The following is a 17,716-nucleotide window of genomic DNA, read 5'->3' as shown; positions in this document are numbered from 1 at the left end:
TGCTTTGGCGTGTGATTTTAATTTGTGTTTATTTGCAGGTACTTGTCGGCGTTTGGATGCTGTTGCTGGCGACCCTTGTCTGGTTTGTGTTGGCGTGAGAGGCGTTTGCAGGTGAGTATATGTGTTTATTGGCAGCCTCTCTCCTGATTCTCCTTCTTCTTTTGCAGGATTTGCTGGCGTCCGCCGGCTCAACACCAGGCCATCCCGCCCTCACATAATTGGCATGAGAGACGGGTGCGACCCAGTGGAGCGGCAACAGGCGCCAGCATCTGCGTCGTCGTTGGAAATGGCAGCTGTATGTTTGGAGTGGCGTGACGTCACGGCCATGGTCAGGCGGCAGCGTCATCAGAAAGGGGCCTCCTTTTCCTTCCCTTTGGCAGGAATTGTCAGTGTTGATGGCGAGGCAGCTTCCTGCTGGGCAGCTCTGTCTGGTGATTGGCAGGTAAGTGTGGATTTCATGTGTTTTGGCCGTTTTTCGTGTTGTCGTGGTGCATGTGGTGGTGGTGCAGATGGTGGGCAGTGGCAGTAGCTTTGGTGCTGCTGCTTGAGGCTACAGCGGTGCTGGCGACCGTGCTGGCTGGCCCGGACGCGGACGCGGACGCCAGGCGATGGCTATTCAGGAGCAGGGTGGCCGTGCTGCCCGAGCTGGGACTGCTGGTGGGGCTGGGATTGTTGCTGTTGCTGCTGGAACTTTTGCTGTTGGCGCCGCTGTTCTGTGGCTGGTTCTTATAGACGGCCATCAGCGGGTCGGAGGCGCGGCGAATGCTGTTCATTCGTGCTGCTGTCGCGGCTGCTGCCGAGTAGCTGATGTTGCTGCTGTTTCCCCCTGCACTGCGTCGCATTTTGTTGCCGTTGCTGCTCCCGCTACTGCCGCCGCACCCGTTGACGGGACTGTGGCCGTTGTGGCTGCTGGTGCTGCTGTGTCCGGGGCAGACTAGCGTCTCCTCCAGCTGAAACTTCTTGACCAGAGCCTTCACCGAGGTGGCCGATCCATGGGACTCTTGCGGATCACTTTCGGTGTGGTGGGCGCATCGGGAAAGAGTGTCAGGGTGGCCACCACTGTGGCGAACTCGTCGAGGCCGTTGCTGCCCAGCTGGATGGTGGCCTGCACCGGGGGCTTCTTCACAAATGTCGCCGTGTATGTGTTCTCCTTGTCCGAGTCGGAGGCTCGACGTGTGGGTGTCACGATCTGAGTGGGCTTGGCGGACAGGCAGACCGTGTTGCTCTGTCCGTGTCCATTGCTGGTCAGCGTGTGTATGGCTGTCGTTGTCTCTGTGCTGGTGCTGGTGCTGCTTATGGGGCTTCCCAGGAGCTTCCCGGTGGCAATGGGTATTATTGAGATGCTGCTACTGCTCCCATTGCTGTGGGCCCGATGGTGGCCATTGTGCGTGGGTTTGTTGCTGCCACTGCTTGGCTTCTGTTGCTTTTGTTGTTCCTGTGACTGCTGTTGCTGTTCCTGCTCCTCTGCCTTCTCCTCGGCCACTGGCTCCTCCACTTCCTCATCCTCAAGGTCGTCTTCTTCCTCCTCCTCTTCCTCTTCCTCTTCAGCATCGCTCTGAGCCTGCAGATACATTTGTCTATCCATCGAGCTCTCATCCTTCAGCCAGACATGTTCCAGGCATCCAGCGGCACTCATGCGATCGTTTGGCTTAATTCGCAATGCGCGGCGTATGAAATCGATGGCCACTGGCGAGACGCCACCGAATAGGTTGTCCGGAAAGGTGAGCGCACACTGCGAGATATTGAGGAAGGTCTCCTGCTTGGTGTTCCCGCCAAAGGGCGAGAAGCCGGAGAGCAAGACATAGGTGAGAACGCCCACGGACCAGATGTCCGTCAGCAGGGAGAGTGGCTCGTACTGGAGCACCTCGGGGGCCACGTAGTCGGGTGTGCCGGCCATCTCGCGGACATTGATGCCCTCGCACACAACGCGCGAGATCCCAAAGTCACAGAGCTTGAGGCCATCTTCTATACGCTCGCCGGCGAGCAAAATGTTCTGTGGCTTGAGGTCCAGGTGGGCAATGGATCGGTCGTGGAGAAACTTGAGAGCCTTCAGCACCTCTCGCATGCAGTGGCGGGCCTGGGCCTCTGTCAGGCACTCCTCGTTGTCCAGTATGGTCTGCAGCTCGCCACCAGTGGCCAGTTCCAGCAGCAGGGCTGTGTCCGAACGGGTCTCGTGCACCGCATTCAGATTGACAATGTTCTCCTCGCCCTCGCAGAGTATTAGGACGGCGATCTCGTGTTTGATCTCCTTGTCGCTGCTCTGTGCGCGTCGGCATCGCTTCAAGAACTTTGCCGCGAAATGGGAGCCCGTGTTCTTGTGAATGGCACGGCGAACGGCGGCGAATTTGCCCCTGGCAAACGGCGTCTGTTCCACCTCGTAGATCTCGTTGATGTCATGCGACACGAGCAATCCGTTAAAGCGTTCGGCATCTACATCCAAAAGGCCATCGCCTATGGGAAAGATTCCCTTTTCGGTGAACATGATCTATCGATCTGTGCCGTGTCGCCATTGACGTTTTTTTTCTGTGTTGCCCTGTTTTCTTTTTGTGGTGTCTGTCGTGTGCCGTGCCGCCCTTCCTCCACCACACCCATTACTTACCTTGACAAACTTTTGCTGCCGACTACGCAACAAACCAAAAAGAGAATAAAAGTGCCAATAAATACATTAAACACAAACACACACACACAAGAGACTTTTCAGATATTGAGGAAGGTCTCCTGCTTGGTGTTCCCGCCAAAGGGCGAGAAGCCGGAGAGCAAGACATAGGTGAGAACGCCCACGGACCAGATGTCCGTCAGCAGGGAGAGTGGCTCGTACTGGAGCACCTCGGGGGCCACGTAGTCGGGTGTGCCGGCCATCTCGCGGACATTGATGCCCTCGCACACAACGCGCGAGATCCCAAAGTCACAGAGCTTGAGGCCATCTTCTATACGCTCGCCGGCGAGCAAAATGTTCTGTGGCTTGAGGTCCAGGTGGGCAATGAATCGGTCGTGGAGAAACTTGAGAGCCTTCAGCACCTCTCGCATGCAGTGGCGGGCCTGGGCCTCTGTCAGGCACTCCTCGTTGTCCAGTATGGTCTGCAGCTCGCCACCAGTGGCCAGTTCCAGCAGCAGGGCTGTGTCCGAACGGGTCTCGTGCACCGCATTCAGATTGACAATGTTCTCCTCGCCCTCGCAGAGTATTAGGACGGCGATCTCGTGTTTGATCTCCTTGTCGCTGCTCTGTGCGCGTCGGCGTCGCTTCAAGAACTTTGCCGCGAAATGGGAGCCCGTGTTCTTGTGAATGGCACGGCGAACGGCGGCGAATTTGCCCCTGGCAAACGGCGTCTGTTCCACCTCGTAGATCTCGTTGATGTCATGCGACACGAGCAATCCGTTAAAGCGTTCGGCATCTACATCCAAAAGGCCATCGCCTATGGGAAAGATTCCCTTTTCGGTGAACATGATCTATCGATCTGTGCCGTGTCGCCATTGACGTTTTTTTTCTGTGTTGCCCTGTTTTCTTTTTGTGGTGTCTGTCGTGTGCCGTGCCGCTCTTCCTCCACCACACCCATTACTTACCTTGACAAACTTTTGCTCCCGTCCACATCACAAACCAAAAAGAGAATAAAAGTGCCAATAAATACATTAAACACAAACACACACACACAAGAGACTTTTCAATTAAAAACAACAAACAGGCAGCAGATCGCCAACACACAAACCAACAGCCAGCCATGACCAGAGGAATGGCCAGACGAGGGTCAACCAGACGCCACAGCGACGGCGGCAGAGCGGCCCGCAGAGGCGCCCTAGCAGCAGCAGCAGCAGCCAACAACACCAACACAAACACCGCCAATAGCAGCAGCAGCAGCAGAGCCCTCGGCGCAGGCGCCAATACCAACGCCCCAGCCAATGCAGAGCGCCGACGCCACAGCCACCCAGCGAGTGAGTACCCAGCCATTGCCATGGCCGATATATCCACGGCCACAGCCACTCCCCCTCGAGCCCCATCACAGGAGAGACGGAGGAGAGCCGGCAAGCCGACGCGCAAGAGCGGAGCGCCAAAACGGCCAACGGGCAGCCACACACACACACACGACCGGATCGAACCTGTTGCGAGTCGAACCTGGTTCGAGCTCGAGCAGCGGGTCGATCCGGGCCAATGCTGGCCTGCACAAATGCCGTCAATCCCACCAACACCAAAACGACGCCGCGCCCTCATCGACAGTGGGAGTGACGATGAGGGTGAGGGTGAGAGGAAGCAGGCCAGACGACGGGGCCGCCATCACCAGCAGCGGCATCAGCGGCCGCCAATTGGGAAGCCGAAGAAGAAGGAGGAGGAGGAGCTAGAGGCTATTGTCCGGGAGCAGTTGAGGCAGCACGAGCTGCGGCAGCAACAACAGAGGCAGCAGAAACGGACAACAAATACAGCCAACACCAACACAGTTGCCGCTCCTGCCACTATGCCGCATTCTGCACAGCGAACACATGCCCCTGTTTTTTTTTTTTTTTTTTGATTGGCTCAGGGCACTTTAGAGTGACCTGAAGCTTTCTTTATTAATGTTCTTATTACTCTATAGTAACATATAACATTGTTTATGGAACCATTTAACATTTAGGTATTTTTTTAACATTACGGTAACATTGATAAAAAGATACCGAAAAATACTAGACAGTTGTCAATTTGCTCTTGTAAACAAAAGTTAAGTTAAGATCGGCTTGTGTTTTCTTTTTTCTGGCTTAGACATAAAAATTTTGTGACGCCGCTCCTGGACCCCTCATCCGGTGCGAAACGGAGGTATGGACGACAGGGAGACCTCCAAGCATCGGCAACGCAAGCGCGGCATCGCCTCGTCCCTCTTTTCCTGGCCGAATCCAACCGATGCAACTCTAAGAAGAACGGCGGCGCATATGCTTCATTCTGTGGATGATATGAAACTCCTGGCTGATTTTAATATTATTTTATTTTCAGGTTTATGTTTTGTAGGTTTGGTGATCAAGTGTCAGGAATCCAGTTAGGTAATTTGTGTTGTTATATTTATTGGATTTTTAACCTTTGTTTTGACTGATTTTAATTATTTTCTATTTACAGGTTCGATTGGTCCATTGGGAGGTTTGCGTTGAGTTTGGTAAGTAAGTCTATTTGTGCTTTTCCTTTGGTTAATTTTAGCTACATTTTATTTGCAGGCTAAATTAATTTATTTAGAGGTTTGCGTTGAATTTGGTAAGTCAGTTTATTTCTGTTTTGGCTGGTTTTGATTGTATTTTATTTGCAGGTTTTGATTGGTTTGTTTGGAAGCTAGCGTGGTAAGTAAATTAATTTGTGTTTTGACTGATTTTAATTGTATTTTATTTGCAGGTTCAATTGGTTATATTTGGAGGTTTGCGTTGTATTTGGTAAGCGAGTCTATTTATGTTTTGGCTGATTTTCATTGTGTTTTATTTGCAGGTTTTGATTGGTTTGTTTGGAAGCTAGCGTGGTAAGGAAATTAATTTGTGTTTTGACTGATTTTAATTGTATTTTATTTGCAGGTTCAATTGGTTTATTTGGAGGTTTGCGTTGAATTTGGTAAGCGAGTCTATATCTGTTTTGGCTGATTTTGATTGTATTTTATTTGCAGGTTTTGATTGGTTTGTTTGGAAGCTAGCGTGGTAAGTAAAGATAAAGAGAAAAAGGTAAACAATGCAGGTGCTTTGCGTGAAAAATAAGAGGAAATACACTAAATGAAAAGAGACAAGCACTTGCAGAAATAACAATACAGATAAGTAGTAGACTGGAGTGAAGACGACGGAAAAACAGGTAATAAAAGAGATACTACACTGGAACAAAGACGAGACAAAACAGGTACAATTGATTTACGTTTACAATATTACAATAAACATAACAATTTAAAATAATGTCTATATCTTTTTCTATAATTACAGGGAAGACAAGAAACAGCTGAGCATCGGCCTGCATAGCAAAACACAATGCTTGTAAAGACATTGCGTTGCATACCGGCCGACCCCGTCGTCCCCCCTGGTCGTCGAAATTGGCGTCATCCGAAGTCGTCAGAAGTAGGTGCAATTAGCATCTCCTCGTCGTCGTTGTGGCTGTGGCTGCCCTCTTGGAGAACCAGTGGCACTGGTCCGGCCACCAGCTGGGAGCCAGGAGTAGACGGCACACATATTACTGTGGCGACACGGGTCCGGCCGCCAAAGTGAAATGGATGTGAGTGTGTGTTTTTTTTTTTTTTTTTTTTTTTTTTGTTTGTTGTGTGACTACAGGAAAGCTTCATGCCGACTCAGCCGAAGCCGAAGTGAGGGACTCTAACCGCTCTAAAACCAACCACACCTATCCCGGATCCCGGCGGTACTGTCGCGAGATATTACTTCGCCGGGGGGAGATGCCCGTAGGGCTCTTCTCTTAATAATCTCCTTTATCCTTTATCTCCTTGCATTGCGTGCTCTTTCTTCGCGACGCAGTTTGGTAGCCATAGTTACGGCCATGAATCTAATCGAGGCCTAGTTTCCTTCCGACTCCAGCAGGCATTCTGCCAGGTTTGACACCGCTGGCATTCTTCCAAGCTTGTTGCTTAGATCCTCTCGTTCGTGCCGAAATCTTGGACATTCGAAGAAGCAGTGCTCTGCGTCTTCGATGACCCCTGCGCAGACCACGCAGAAGGGGTCGTCCTCGTGCTTAAACTTATGCAGGTAGGCTTTAAAGCAACCGTGTCCTGTCAGCAGTTGTGTCAGGTGATACTCCACTTGTCCATGGCTACGGTTCAGCCAACTCTTCAGGTCTGGGATTAGCCTATGGGTCCATCGCCCTTTGCTGCTGTTATCCCACGAATCTTGCCATTGCAGGATTGTGCGCTGCCTTAAGGCACCTCTGGTGTCCTGGTCCGTAGTCCCCAGGGTTCGCTGTGCCCTGATTCCTGCGGCTTCTCTTGCCAGCAGATGGATGGGAATCATTCCTGCTACCACAAGTGCGGCGTCTTGGGATACCGTTCTGAATGCGCAACACACCCTCAGGGCACACAGCCTCTGGACTGCGTTGCATTCTCGGGCATATGTTTTATGCTTCATTGCATCAACCCATATTGGTGCAGCGTACATTAGCGTTGAGCCAACTACGCTCGCTAGTAGCTTTCGCCTTGGCTGTTTCGGGCCTCCGGTGTTGGCCATGATGCGGGATAGGGCCACTGCCGTCTTTCCTGCTTTGCTGCTTGCATACGCCATGTGATGCTTGAAGCTGAGTCTGTGGTCAATCATGACCCCCAGGTACTTCAGGCTTGGACTGGAGCTAATAGTGCAGTCTCCTACTCGGATCGTGGCCGTCTCCACTACTTTCCTGCTGCTTATGAGCACCGCCTCCGTTTCGTGGGTGGCTAATGAGAGATCCCTCCCTGATAGCCATGTTCTGGCTCTCTCTACCGCGTCGTTGCAGATTTCTTCCGCCGCTTCTTTCTGTTTTGCCACTACGACTATTGCTATGTCGTCGGCAAAGCCTATCACCGTGGCGCCCATTGGCATATCCATCTTGAGGATTCCATCATACATGATGTTCCACAGCAGCGGGCCGAGGACCGATCCTTGGGGAACTCCTCCAGTGATTTGGTGCTCACGTGTCCCTTTATCCGTCTCATATATGAGCACTCGGTCTCTTAGGTAGTCCGCGATGATATTCTGCAGATACGGCGGTATTTGAAAGTCTCTCAATTCTTCTAGTATGTGATCCCAATTGGCAGAGTTGAATGCATTTTGGACATCGAGTGTTGCCACTATGCAATACTCTTTGGTCCCGTACATCCATCGGGTGCCATCGATAGCTCGCTTTGCTATCTCACATACCTCGCCGATTGCGTCCACCGTGGACCTGCCTTTGCGAAACACGTGCTGTCTCGGTAAGAGCTGACGCGTTACTGCCTTCTCCAGCCTGGTGTGGATTATGCGCTCGAGGATCTTACCCACTGTGTCGAGCATGCAGAGGGGTCTATAGGATGATGGCTCCTCGGTCGGCTTGTTCCCCTTGGGTAAGAGGACTAGCCGCTGTCGCTTCCATGGTCTGGGGAAGGTCCCTTCGGACATGCACGCATTGAATAAATTGTGGATACATTTGTGGATTGGTCTCAATAGCCGTGCGGAGAACGGCATTTGGGACCCCATCAGGTCCTGGTGCTTTGCCGTTCTTGATCCGTTGTAGAGCTTCGAGGACTTCTGCTCCCGTGGTGGCTTCTATTTCAGGTGGCGGTATTCTATCCATCACCCTCTGGGCTGCCACTTTCTCTGGAAATAGGGTTCCTACTATGTTAACCAGTCCCGGCGGGGGACTGAACACTCGCAGTCTCTTCATTACCAGTAGCCCCAAGGGTTCGCATCTGCGTCATCGCAGAGCTTTTCGAAGCATTTGCGCTTGGCATCCTTGATCTGCCTCTTCAAGCAGCGTCTGCTTTCCTTATATTCTCCTTGGAGCCTCTCGAATTCCGGGGAACCTCTCGAACGCTGGTATAGTCGTCTTTTCCGCTGGCACTCCTGCCTGGCGCTACCTATTGCAGCGTTCCACCAATACGTTGGCCTGCGGTTGTTCAGGCTTCTTCTTTTCCTTAGCATGGAGGCATCACATGTTTCCAGCGTATGTATAGCCAGTTGGCTTGCTCTCTCGTCAGCCGTACCGTTGGTCTCGTAGTCCTCAAACATGGCCCGGACCATATCCGGCTCTAGCGTTTCGGTCTTATAACCGATCTGCTTACCAATGAACGGGTTAGGTGCGCCCGTTTCCTGGATTTCACATATGAGGGCTTGGTGGTCACTCCCGGTGTATAAGCCACTAACTTCCCACGTTGTCCTGCGGCTGAGGCTGCTGCTCACGAATGTAAGGTCTATTATAGACCCCGTTCCAGTTCTGCCGAACGTCTGCTGTGTGCCTGTGTTCAGCAGTACGGCATCCAACGTCGCAAAGCATTCTAAGAGCGCCTGTCCCCTTGGGTTCGTTCTCGGGCATCCCCACTCCGTCGCCCAAGCGTTGAAATCGCCGGCTATGAGCGTAGGGTGTTTCTCCCGCGCATCTTCAGCAATCCTTTCCAGTGCCTGCGTCGCCTGCTGTAGGCTGAGGCTCGGGGGCAGGTAGCAGCTATATATGTGCACTCCATTTATCCGGGCTCTGGCGAATCCGTCTCCGACGTATGTTTGGAGTAGTTGCTGTGTGGGACTCGCACAGCTCCATATCGCTGCCTTCTTGCTCGAGTCAGCAATCCACTCTCCCGAGTTGCGATTCCGGTATTGCTCGCTTATGACTGCTACATCAATACGGTGCTCCCTTATGGTCTGGTCCAGCAGCTGCTGTGCCATCTCGCAGTGGTTGAGGTTTAGTTGGATGATTTTCATCTATCCTTCATTTGCTGCATCGCCTTTTGGTACTGCGGGCACCTCGAACTCGTCGTTTGGTGCTTCGGGTCCTTCACCCGGTGGCGCTTGCAAAGAATGCAACTTGGTTCGTCTTTGCAATCTTTGGCCTGGTGGTCGGCTCCTGCGCAATTGTAGCAGCACTTCGTGAAGTCTTGGCTGCTCTTACAATTAGGCGCGATGTGGCCAAATTCCATGCACTTGTAGCATCTTCGGGGAGTTGACTTGGGTCGTATTCTGCAATACCCCCAGGCGAATTCTTCCTTTCTCCAGGAGGGGCTTTGCTATAGCCGGTGGAACTTTCAGAGTCAGGGTCTGCGTGCTCCTATAGGCTGGTCTGATGGAGATGGCTGCGGCCTCGCAGATTTCCACCCCTGCCTGCGCTTTGAGTTCCGCTAGGACTTCCTCTTGGGTGGACACTTCGTCTATGTCCCTTACCTCCAAGATGACAGTTTCGGTAAGACCGTGCTTCCTAGCGCTTCCTTGACTGCTGCCTGCATCTCGTGGGTTCTCGGGTCCGCCGATTTTTCCAGCATCAGCAACAGCTCTCCTTTTGCCGTGCGTCGCACCCCTTGCACCGATTGCCCTAGCTTTTTAAGACTTGGCTCTGTCTTGACCTTCCTTAGAATGTCTGCATATGAGACAGTGCTGGTGGCGGCGATGACTATTGCATCGCTGCGTGGCGGTCTTGGTCGTTGCTGCTGCTTTGTCTTTGGCCTTTGCCTAGCTACGACCTTCACCCACCCCACCTCTCGATCCTTTGAGGCGTCCTCCGGTCCCTTGCGAGCTACGGCGTCCCTCATTTGGCCTTCCTGCGGCTTCTTCTCCGTTTTTTTTGACTTTTTGGGTCCATGTTTTGGCTTCTTCGGCCTTGGGGTGGGACGGGGACGGGTGGGTGGTGTTCCTGGGCTCTGGCCGTGCCCTCTTTCCCGCCCTCTCCGTCACTGCCGGCTGTGTAACCTTGGCTACAGCCTGCTCCGCAGAGATCGCCTGCCAGCACGATTCCAACTCTCGCTGCAGATATTCGATCTCATCCACCAGATCCCTCATTGGGTTCGTGATGGACCTCTTTGGGAGCACCATCAGCTTCCTCAACTCTCTGGCCTTTTGGCCCAAGCTCGCCAAATGCGCCATGGCCCTCTCCTTCTGGTCTGCTTGCTCCTCTTGGGGGCGCTGCAGCGTTGGAGGAGAGGATCTTGCGCGCTCCTCCACTGCTTCCGCCAGCTGGTTTGGCGATCGCGCCAGAGCATTTTTCCGGCGAAAGGGATTCTCCTCATCCCAGGCGAATGAGCTTGTCAGTGGAGTGCTGCAAGCCGCAGCTTGTTCCCGCTGATCGCTCATCTCCGATCTGGCCGTTGATCTGGCAACTCCGGTTGCTGTGGCCGCGCCCTCTATTGGCCAGACGCTGTCGTTTTCCAGCACTTAGCTCCGTGCCTTTAGTCAGCTGTTCTTCCGTCGTTATCCAACACCACTTGCGGTGTGCTTGGCCAATTTTGCCCAAAAACAAAAAGAAGGCAACACCAACACACCAACAACCAAGAATCACAGCGAAGAAGAATAGGGAAACAGGCACTTACCTGCTGTTCCTTCCCCCCCCCCTTCGGCCTAGGGCTCGACGGCGTCCCACTGGGATTTCGGCCAGTACTATTGCCAGGTGGCGCTTCTCTGCTTGCGGACTTGCGTTCCGCGCAGGTAAGTAACGCAGCACTACTATGGCTCGCGCTAACTACTCTTTGCCTCTTTTCCAGGCTAACTTCCGACGTTTTCCACTGAATTATACGGAACGATTTAAAAACACGACCGCACTCACTAGAATACACAATGTGCCTCATCTGTGAGTGTGTGTGTGTGCGTCGGCAATTGTGGCCCTAATGTAGAGCGAGTGGCACTGGTCCGGCCACCAGCTGGGAGCCAGGAGTAGATGGCACACATTTTACTGTGGCGACACGGGTCCGGCCGCCAAAGTGAAATGGATGTGAGTGTGTGTGTGCGTCGGCAATTGTGGCCCTAATGTAGAGCGAGTGGCACTGGTCCGGCCACCAGCTGTGGGCAATGGCGGACAAAGACACACCTACTCGAACGGCACAGGTCCGGCCGCCCAAGTGTAATGGATGTGAGTGTGTGTGTGCGTCGGCAATTGTGGCCCTAATGTAGAGCGAGTGGCACTGGTCCGGCCACCAGCTGTGGGCAATGGCGGACAACGACACGCATAACTCGAACGGCACAGGTCCGGCCGCCCAAGTGTAATGGATGTGAGTGTGTGTGTGCGTCGGCAATTGTGGCCCTAATGTAGAGCGAGTGGCACTGGTCCGGCCACCAGCTGTGGGCAATGGCGGACAACGACACACCTACTCGAACGGCACAGGTCCGGCCGCCCAAGTGTAATGGATGTTTGTGTGTGTGTGTGTATTTCCATTCCAGGTACACATGGCACTCTGAATGCTTTGATGGCGGCAGCGTCCGTTGTTCATTTTTGTTGTGGCATGCGAGTGATATGCATTTGTCATTTAATCCAATGCAGTGGCAGAGATGTGTCCAATTAGTACACAGCGTTCCAGGATATCTGGTTGTCAAGATGGTACCTCATGTTGCGGGCGTAGGCCCTAATGTCATCCATGGAGTCGTCATCTGCCCACATCTCATCGTCATCATTTTCTTCATCCATTTCAGGATCCGTCTCTGGAATGGCGGCTGGCGTTGGCCCTAACGTTTTTTGTGGTGGCTCTGATCGTGGTGGTTTCTTTGACCGCCTGGCTGCTGGAGCTGGGGCAACCACTGTTGCTGCTGCCATTGTTGGTGGATTTTCCGATGTTTCTGGAACTGCTGGAGTTGCCGTCACTGCCTGGGATTGGATGAGCGAGGTGAGTAGTGACATCATCACTTCCAGCCTCTTTTCCAATCGCGTCATCCTCTGCGTATTCTCCAACAGTGCCTGGCTGCAGGATCCCTCCAAAGATTGGCGTTTCGGCTGCATCTTCTGCCGGGAGCGGTTGTTGGCAAGCTGCTGCTGCTGCTGCTGTCGCTATTGTTGTTCGCGCTGCGGCTGCTGTTGCAGCTGCTGTAGCTGCTGCTGTTGTGGTGCCTGGGAACGGCTCAATGGCTGCTCTGGACGTCGTAGCCCAGTGCGTGGGCCAGAGGCAGCAGGCGTCTGTTTTTTTTAACTGTATTGACTGCTGCTGCTTCTGCTGATGTTGTTGTCCTCTTCGTTGCCCAGGAGAGGAGACATTGAGTGGCGTCCATGCTGCCTGCTGCTGCTGCTGTCCGCGCCAGGGATTGGCTGGCGTTTGAGCTGGCTGTTGCTGCTGCTGCTGTCGGCGCCCTGGATGTGCTGGTGTTGTTTTTGCTGGTGGCTGCTGCTCTGGCAATGGCTGCAGAAGCGAGCTGCGCTTGCGACGCAACTCCTGCATGGCCACTCGGTGCGACAGAAGGCGGCCCCTTGCTGCCTTGAATGCCGGACATCCCTTGTAGGCGCTGATGTGGGCGCCCTGGCAATTGGCGCATTTAGGGGCGTCTGCCCTTGGCTTGGCACATGCCGTGGACGCGTGGGCACCCGCACACTTCATACAGACGAATGAACGCCTGCAGTAGGTGCGGGTGTGCCCAAAAGCCTGACATCTGTGGCACTGGGCTGGGTCCACCGGCTTGGCCTGCCTCTCAACGATCACTAACTGGTTGCCCAGCTGGGTTAATTGGAGGACATCGTGGTGGCTTTCATCCGGCTTGGGGGCTATCTCCAACTCGAACTGGTCGAGTGGCTGTCCATCGGATCTCGCTTTAATGGCTTTAATAAATTTAACTGAATAGCCCAGTTCGGCCATCTGATTTGTTATTAGTTGGGTGCTTGTGGAGTGATGGAGATCTCGCACGACGATCCGAAGCCCACGGTCACTCTTGTGCTGGTGTGTGTAGTGGCCAGTCATCGCCTCGTTGCCGCCGCCATCGCCCAGGATTGCCATGATGGCATCTCTGGTAGCCATGTCGCGGGCCTGGATACGGACACCATTGCGGCTGATGAGCTTGGTGTGATAGCTACTGTTGCCCACCCTCGGGTCATTCTGCAGCTTGTCCAGAATGGGCATAATGTCGGGGACAGCTGGCAGAATGATGGGGGGGGGGGGGGGGGGGGGAATAATTGTCGTTGGTTGGTGCTGTCGCTGCAGCATCCGAATTTGTCTGGCATTGGGCATACTCAGGGAGGGCAGCTGGAGCAGCCCAACGCCGCCGCCGCTGCTGCTGCTGTGGGTTCCTGTGCCGCAACTACTAGTTGCATTTGCAGGTGAGTGAGGTAGAGCTAGTGGAGCATTGGCAGTGGCAGGGGCAGGGGCAGGGGCGGGGGCAGGGGCAGGGGCATTTTGTGTAATTGTCCGCTGATGTTGTTGCTGGTTTGATTACTGTTAGCAGGCATCGTCGTCTGGCTGCCGACGTAATTGTAGTTGTCGTTTTTGTGTTTGATGTCGCTGTTTGTGTGCTGATGTATGTCATCATTGTTATACCCGATACTCAAAATGAGTATTGGGGTATATTAGATTTGTGGTAAAAGTGGATGTGTGTAACGTCCAGAAGGAATCGTTTCCGACCCCATAAAGTATATATATTCTTGATCAGCATCAATAGCCGAGTCGATTGAGCCCTGTCTGTCTGTCCGTCTGTCCGTCCGTCCGTCCGTCCGTCCGTCCGTCTGTCCGTCCGTCCGTCCGTCCGTCCGTCCCCTTCAGCGCCTAGTGCTCAAAGACTATAAGAGCTACAGCAACGATGTTTTGGATCCAGACATCTGTGATATGTCACTGCTACAAAAATATTTCAAAACTTTGCCCCGCCCACTTCCGCTCCCACAAAGGACGAAAATCTGTGGCATCCACATTTTTAAAGATACGATAAAAACAAAAATGCAGAATCGTAGAGGATGACTATATGTTCTAGAGTGTAAAATCTTAACCAGATCGTATAATTATTATAGCCAGAATCAAGAAAACAATTTCATTCTTTCTCGCTCTGTCTCTCTCTAACACACAGGTTTCATGGTCGGCTTTGCCAATTGCAAAATATGAGTTCAAGGATCTCAGAACCTATAAGAGCCAGAGCAACCAAATTTGGTATTCACACTCATGTGATATCTGACCTTGACCGTTTCGTGTCCAAATTTCGCCACACCCCCTTCCGCCCCCGCAAAGGACGAAAATCTGGGGCATCCACAAATCTCAGAGACTATTAAGGCTAGAGTAACCAAATTTGGTATCCGCACTTCTGTTAGATCTCACTATAAAACGTATATCTCAGAATTTCGCCCCACCCCCTTCCGCCCCCACAAAGAACGAAAATCTGTTGCATCCACAATATTGCACATTCGAGAAAACTAAAAACGCAGAATCATAGATAATGACTATATCTATCAGATTGCTGAATCTGGATCAGATCGGATCATTTTTGTAGCCAAAAGCAAGAAATCAATTTGCAGTGGCCACGCAGCGCCCGACGTCACGCTCAGACTGATTTTCTGTCTCTCTCGCACGCACTCTTTGTCGTGTGGTTCAATTTTAGCGGCGTCTGCCGCAGGAGAGCCATACTGACTTAGTATCGGGTATAACTGTAGAGTTGCGGTGTACGCAGCAACTCACAACGTTCCCCCTCGTTGTATTTGTGGTTGTGGTTGTGGTATTGGCTGGTGTGCATTGCATTTGGAACCGAGTTCGAACTCGCTCCCGAACGGGCACTCGAACACGAATCTTTTGTTGGCTGCTGTTCGTGCAGAGGCTGCTCGAGTGCCCTCTCGTACTGTCGCTGGTACGAGGTCGTTACCCGCTCTCTCTTTGCGCCTTCTCTCGCACCTTGCTGTTTCCGGCTCTCTCCACACGATGCATCGGCATACGGTGCATCGATACGTGTCTGTGTGTGTTGGAGTGTGGGAAGCGGAATTATTGGCGCGCTTGGTACCGCTTGGCTTGGCTTGGCTTGACATTGCGGTGCTTTGGCTGACGCCGCTGCCGCTGTCGCTGCCGCCAATGCATCAAGCCGGCGACTACCGCTGCTGCTGCTGATGGTCTGCTGCTGCTGCTGCTGGGTATGGACCGCCTCCACCCAGTCGCCGATCTGGAACTGCTCCTGGCTGGTGAGATTGGGAATGGCCGCCCAGCTGTTGGGGCAGGGCAGGTCGGGGTCGGGGATGGGGCTTGTGGCCGGAGTGGCCGTGATGGTGGTGTCGGCATTTGTGGTCCTCACATACCCGGTAATGGTGGCTGGAGCCGGTCCAGGAATTGGAGGAAGTGCCTCCAACCAGGTGGCGGAGTCGGTGGATTGGCGTCTCAGTATCGCTGCGTTTGCCACGGTGCCGGTCGCTGCGCTGTCGGCGCTGGCTTCGCCGTCGGCGGCGCTGTCGGAGCTGGCAGTGGAAATGGCTGATTTGGGGCAATCCCTGGCTGGTGTTGGGGTTTGTTTTGGCGGGTGTATTTGTATTTGTATTGGCGTCATTATTATCTCTATTGTTAATTGTGGTATTGTCTGTGTGAATGACTGGTGATTGTCTATGTATTGGCCTTTGTCGATGTTGGTGATGGCTGTGGGTCTGGCTATTGGCATTTATAGTAGTGGCAGGGGCATGGGCAGGGGCAGGGGCATGTGTTCGCTGTGCAGATTGCGGCATAGTGGCAGGAGCGGCAACTGTGTTGGTGTTGGCTGTATTTGTTGTCCGTTTCTGCTGCCTCTGTTGTTGCTGCCGCAGCTCGTGCTGCCTCAACTGCTCCCGGACAATAGCCTCTAGCTCCTCCAGTGTCTGCCTTTTCTTCTTCGGCTTCCCAATTGGCGGCCGCTGCTGCCGCTGCTGGTGATGGCGGCCCCGTCGTCTGGCCTGCTTCCTCTCACCCTCATCGTCACTCCCACTGTCGATGAGGGCGCGGCGTCGTTTTGGTGTTGGTGGGATTTGTGGCATTGGAGCAGGCTGGGCTATGGCTCGGATCGACCCGCTGCTCGAGCTCGAACCAGGTTCGACACGCAACAGGTTCGATCCGGTCGTGTGTGTGTGTGGCTGCCCGTTGGCCGTTTTGGCGCTCCGCTCTTGCGCGTCGGCTTGCCGGCTCTCCTCCGTCTTCTCCCTCTCCCGTTACTCCTGAACAGTTTTGTTCGTCCAAGAGCGTGAGAGGCGGGGAAAGTGGCAGTGAGAGCGGCGTCTTTTCGGCCTTTCCCTTTGTGGTTGGCGCGGGTTTTGTGACGGGTCTCGAGGGGGGAGTGGCTGTGGCCGTGGATATATCGGCCATGGCAATGGCTGGGTACTCACTCGATGGAAGGCTGCGGGCCGCTCTGCCGCCGTCGCTGTGTCGTCTGGTTGACCCTCGTCTGGCCATTCCTCTGGTCATGGCTGGCTGTTGGTTTGTGTGTTGGCGATCTGCTGCCTGTTTGTTGTTTTTTAATTGAAAAGTCTCTTGTGTGTGTGTGTTTGTGTTTAATGTATTTATTGGCACCTTGGTTCTCTTTTTTTTTTTGCAAACTGCAGCGCGTCTACAATATGCGCGGGTGTGGCCAAACACCTGACATCGATGGCACTGGGCAGGGTCACGGGAGACTCCAAGTCTCTCAACCGTGACGGGCCTCCCACCCAGGCGTCGCAGCTTTAACACCCCGCATTGGCCACGGTCCGGTTTGGGGGCGATCTCAGCTTCGAAGAGGTTGAATTGGCGGCTGCGATCAAATCGATCGGTGATCACCCTTACAAACCGAACCGTGAACTCCTCATTCAGCATGCTGCTGCGAATCCAATCCGGCGGCGTGGAGTGGGAGAGTCCTCGGATGAGGATCCTCAAGCCACGTTCCTGGCTGGGCTGATGCCCGAATTCGCCGTGCCGGATGTCATCGTCGGTGGTAGTGGCAGGGGTGTTTGTGATGGTGATGGCGGTGGTGGTGTTGGTGTTTGTATTGGCGGGTGTATTTGTATTTGTATTGGCGTCATTATTATCTCTATTGTTAACTGTGGTATTGTCTGTGTGAATGATTGGTGATTGTCTATGTATTGGCTGTTGTCGATGTTGGTGATGGCTGTGGGTCTGGCTATTGGCAATTATAGTAGTGGCAGGGGCAGGGGCAGGGGTATGTGTTGGCTGTGCAGATTGCGGCATAGTGGCAGGATCGGCAACTGTGTTGGTGTTGGCTGCATGTGCCGTCCGTTTCTGCTGCTTCTGCTGTTGCTCCCTCAGCTCGTGCTGCCTCAGCTGCTCCTGGACAATAGCCTCCAGCTCCTCCATTGTCTGCCTTTTCTTCTTCGGCTTCCTAATTGGCGGCCGCTGCTGCCGCTGCTGGTGATGGCGGCCCCGTCTTCTGGCCTGCTTCCTCTCACCCTCATCCTCATCTTCGCTCCCACTGTCGA

At 53.5% G+C, this 17,716-nt stretch overlaps 1 protein-coding gene and 1 pseudogene across 1 annotated transcript; both read right to left on the bottom strand.

The window, feature by feature from the left end:
* Nucleotides 1–345: 345 nt before the first annotated feature.
* Nucleotides 346–2,553, bottom strand: LOC117194567 (annotated as a pseudogene).
* A 144-nt stretch (nt 2,554–2,697) lies between these two features.
* LOC117194566 (death-associated protein kinase related-like) lies at nt 2,698–3,444 on the bottom strand. Its single transcript, XM_033399110.1, has one exon. It carries the CDS (start codon nt 3,442–3,444, stop codon nt 2,698–2,700), a length of 747 nt encoding a protein of 248 aa, XP_033255001.1.
* Nucleotides 3,445–17,716: the final 14,272 nt, after the last annotated feature.

The sequence above is a fragment of the Drosophila miranda genome (assembly GCF_003369915.1).
Source record: "Drosophila miranda strain MSH22 chromosome Y unlocalized genomic scaffold, D.miranda_PacBio2.1 Contig_Y3_pilon, whole genome shotgun sequence".
In the NCBI taxonomy this organism is placed as follows: Eukaryota; Metazoa; Arthropoda; class Insecta; order Diptera; family Drosophilidae; genus Drosophila; species Drosophila miranda.
This window is presented reverse-complemented; position numbering and strand designations above follow the sequence as displayed.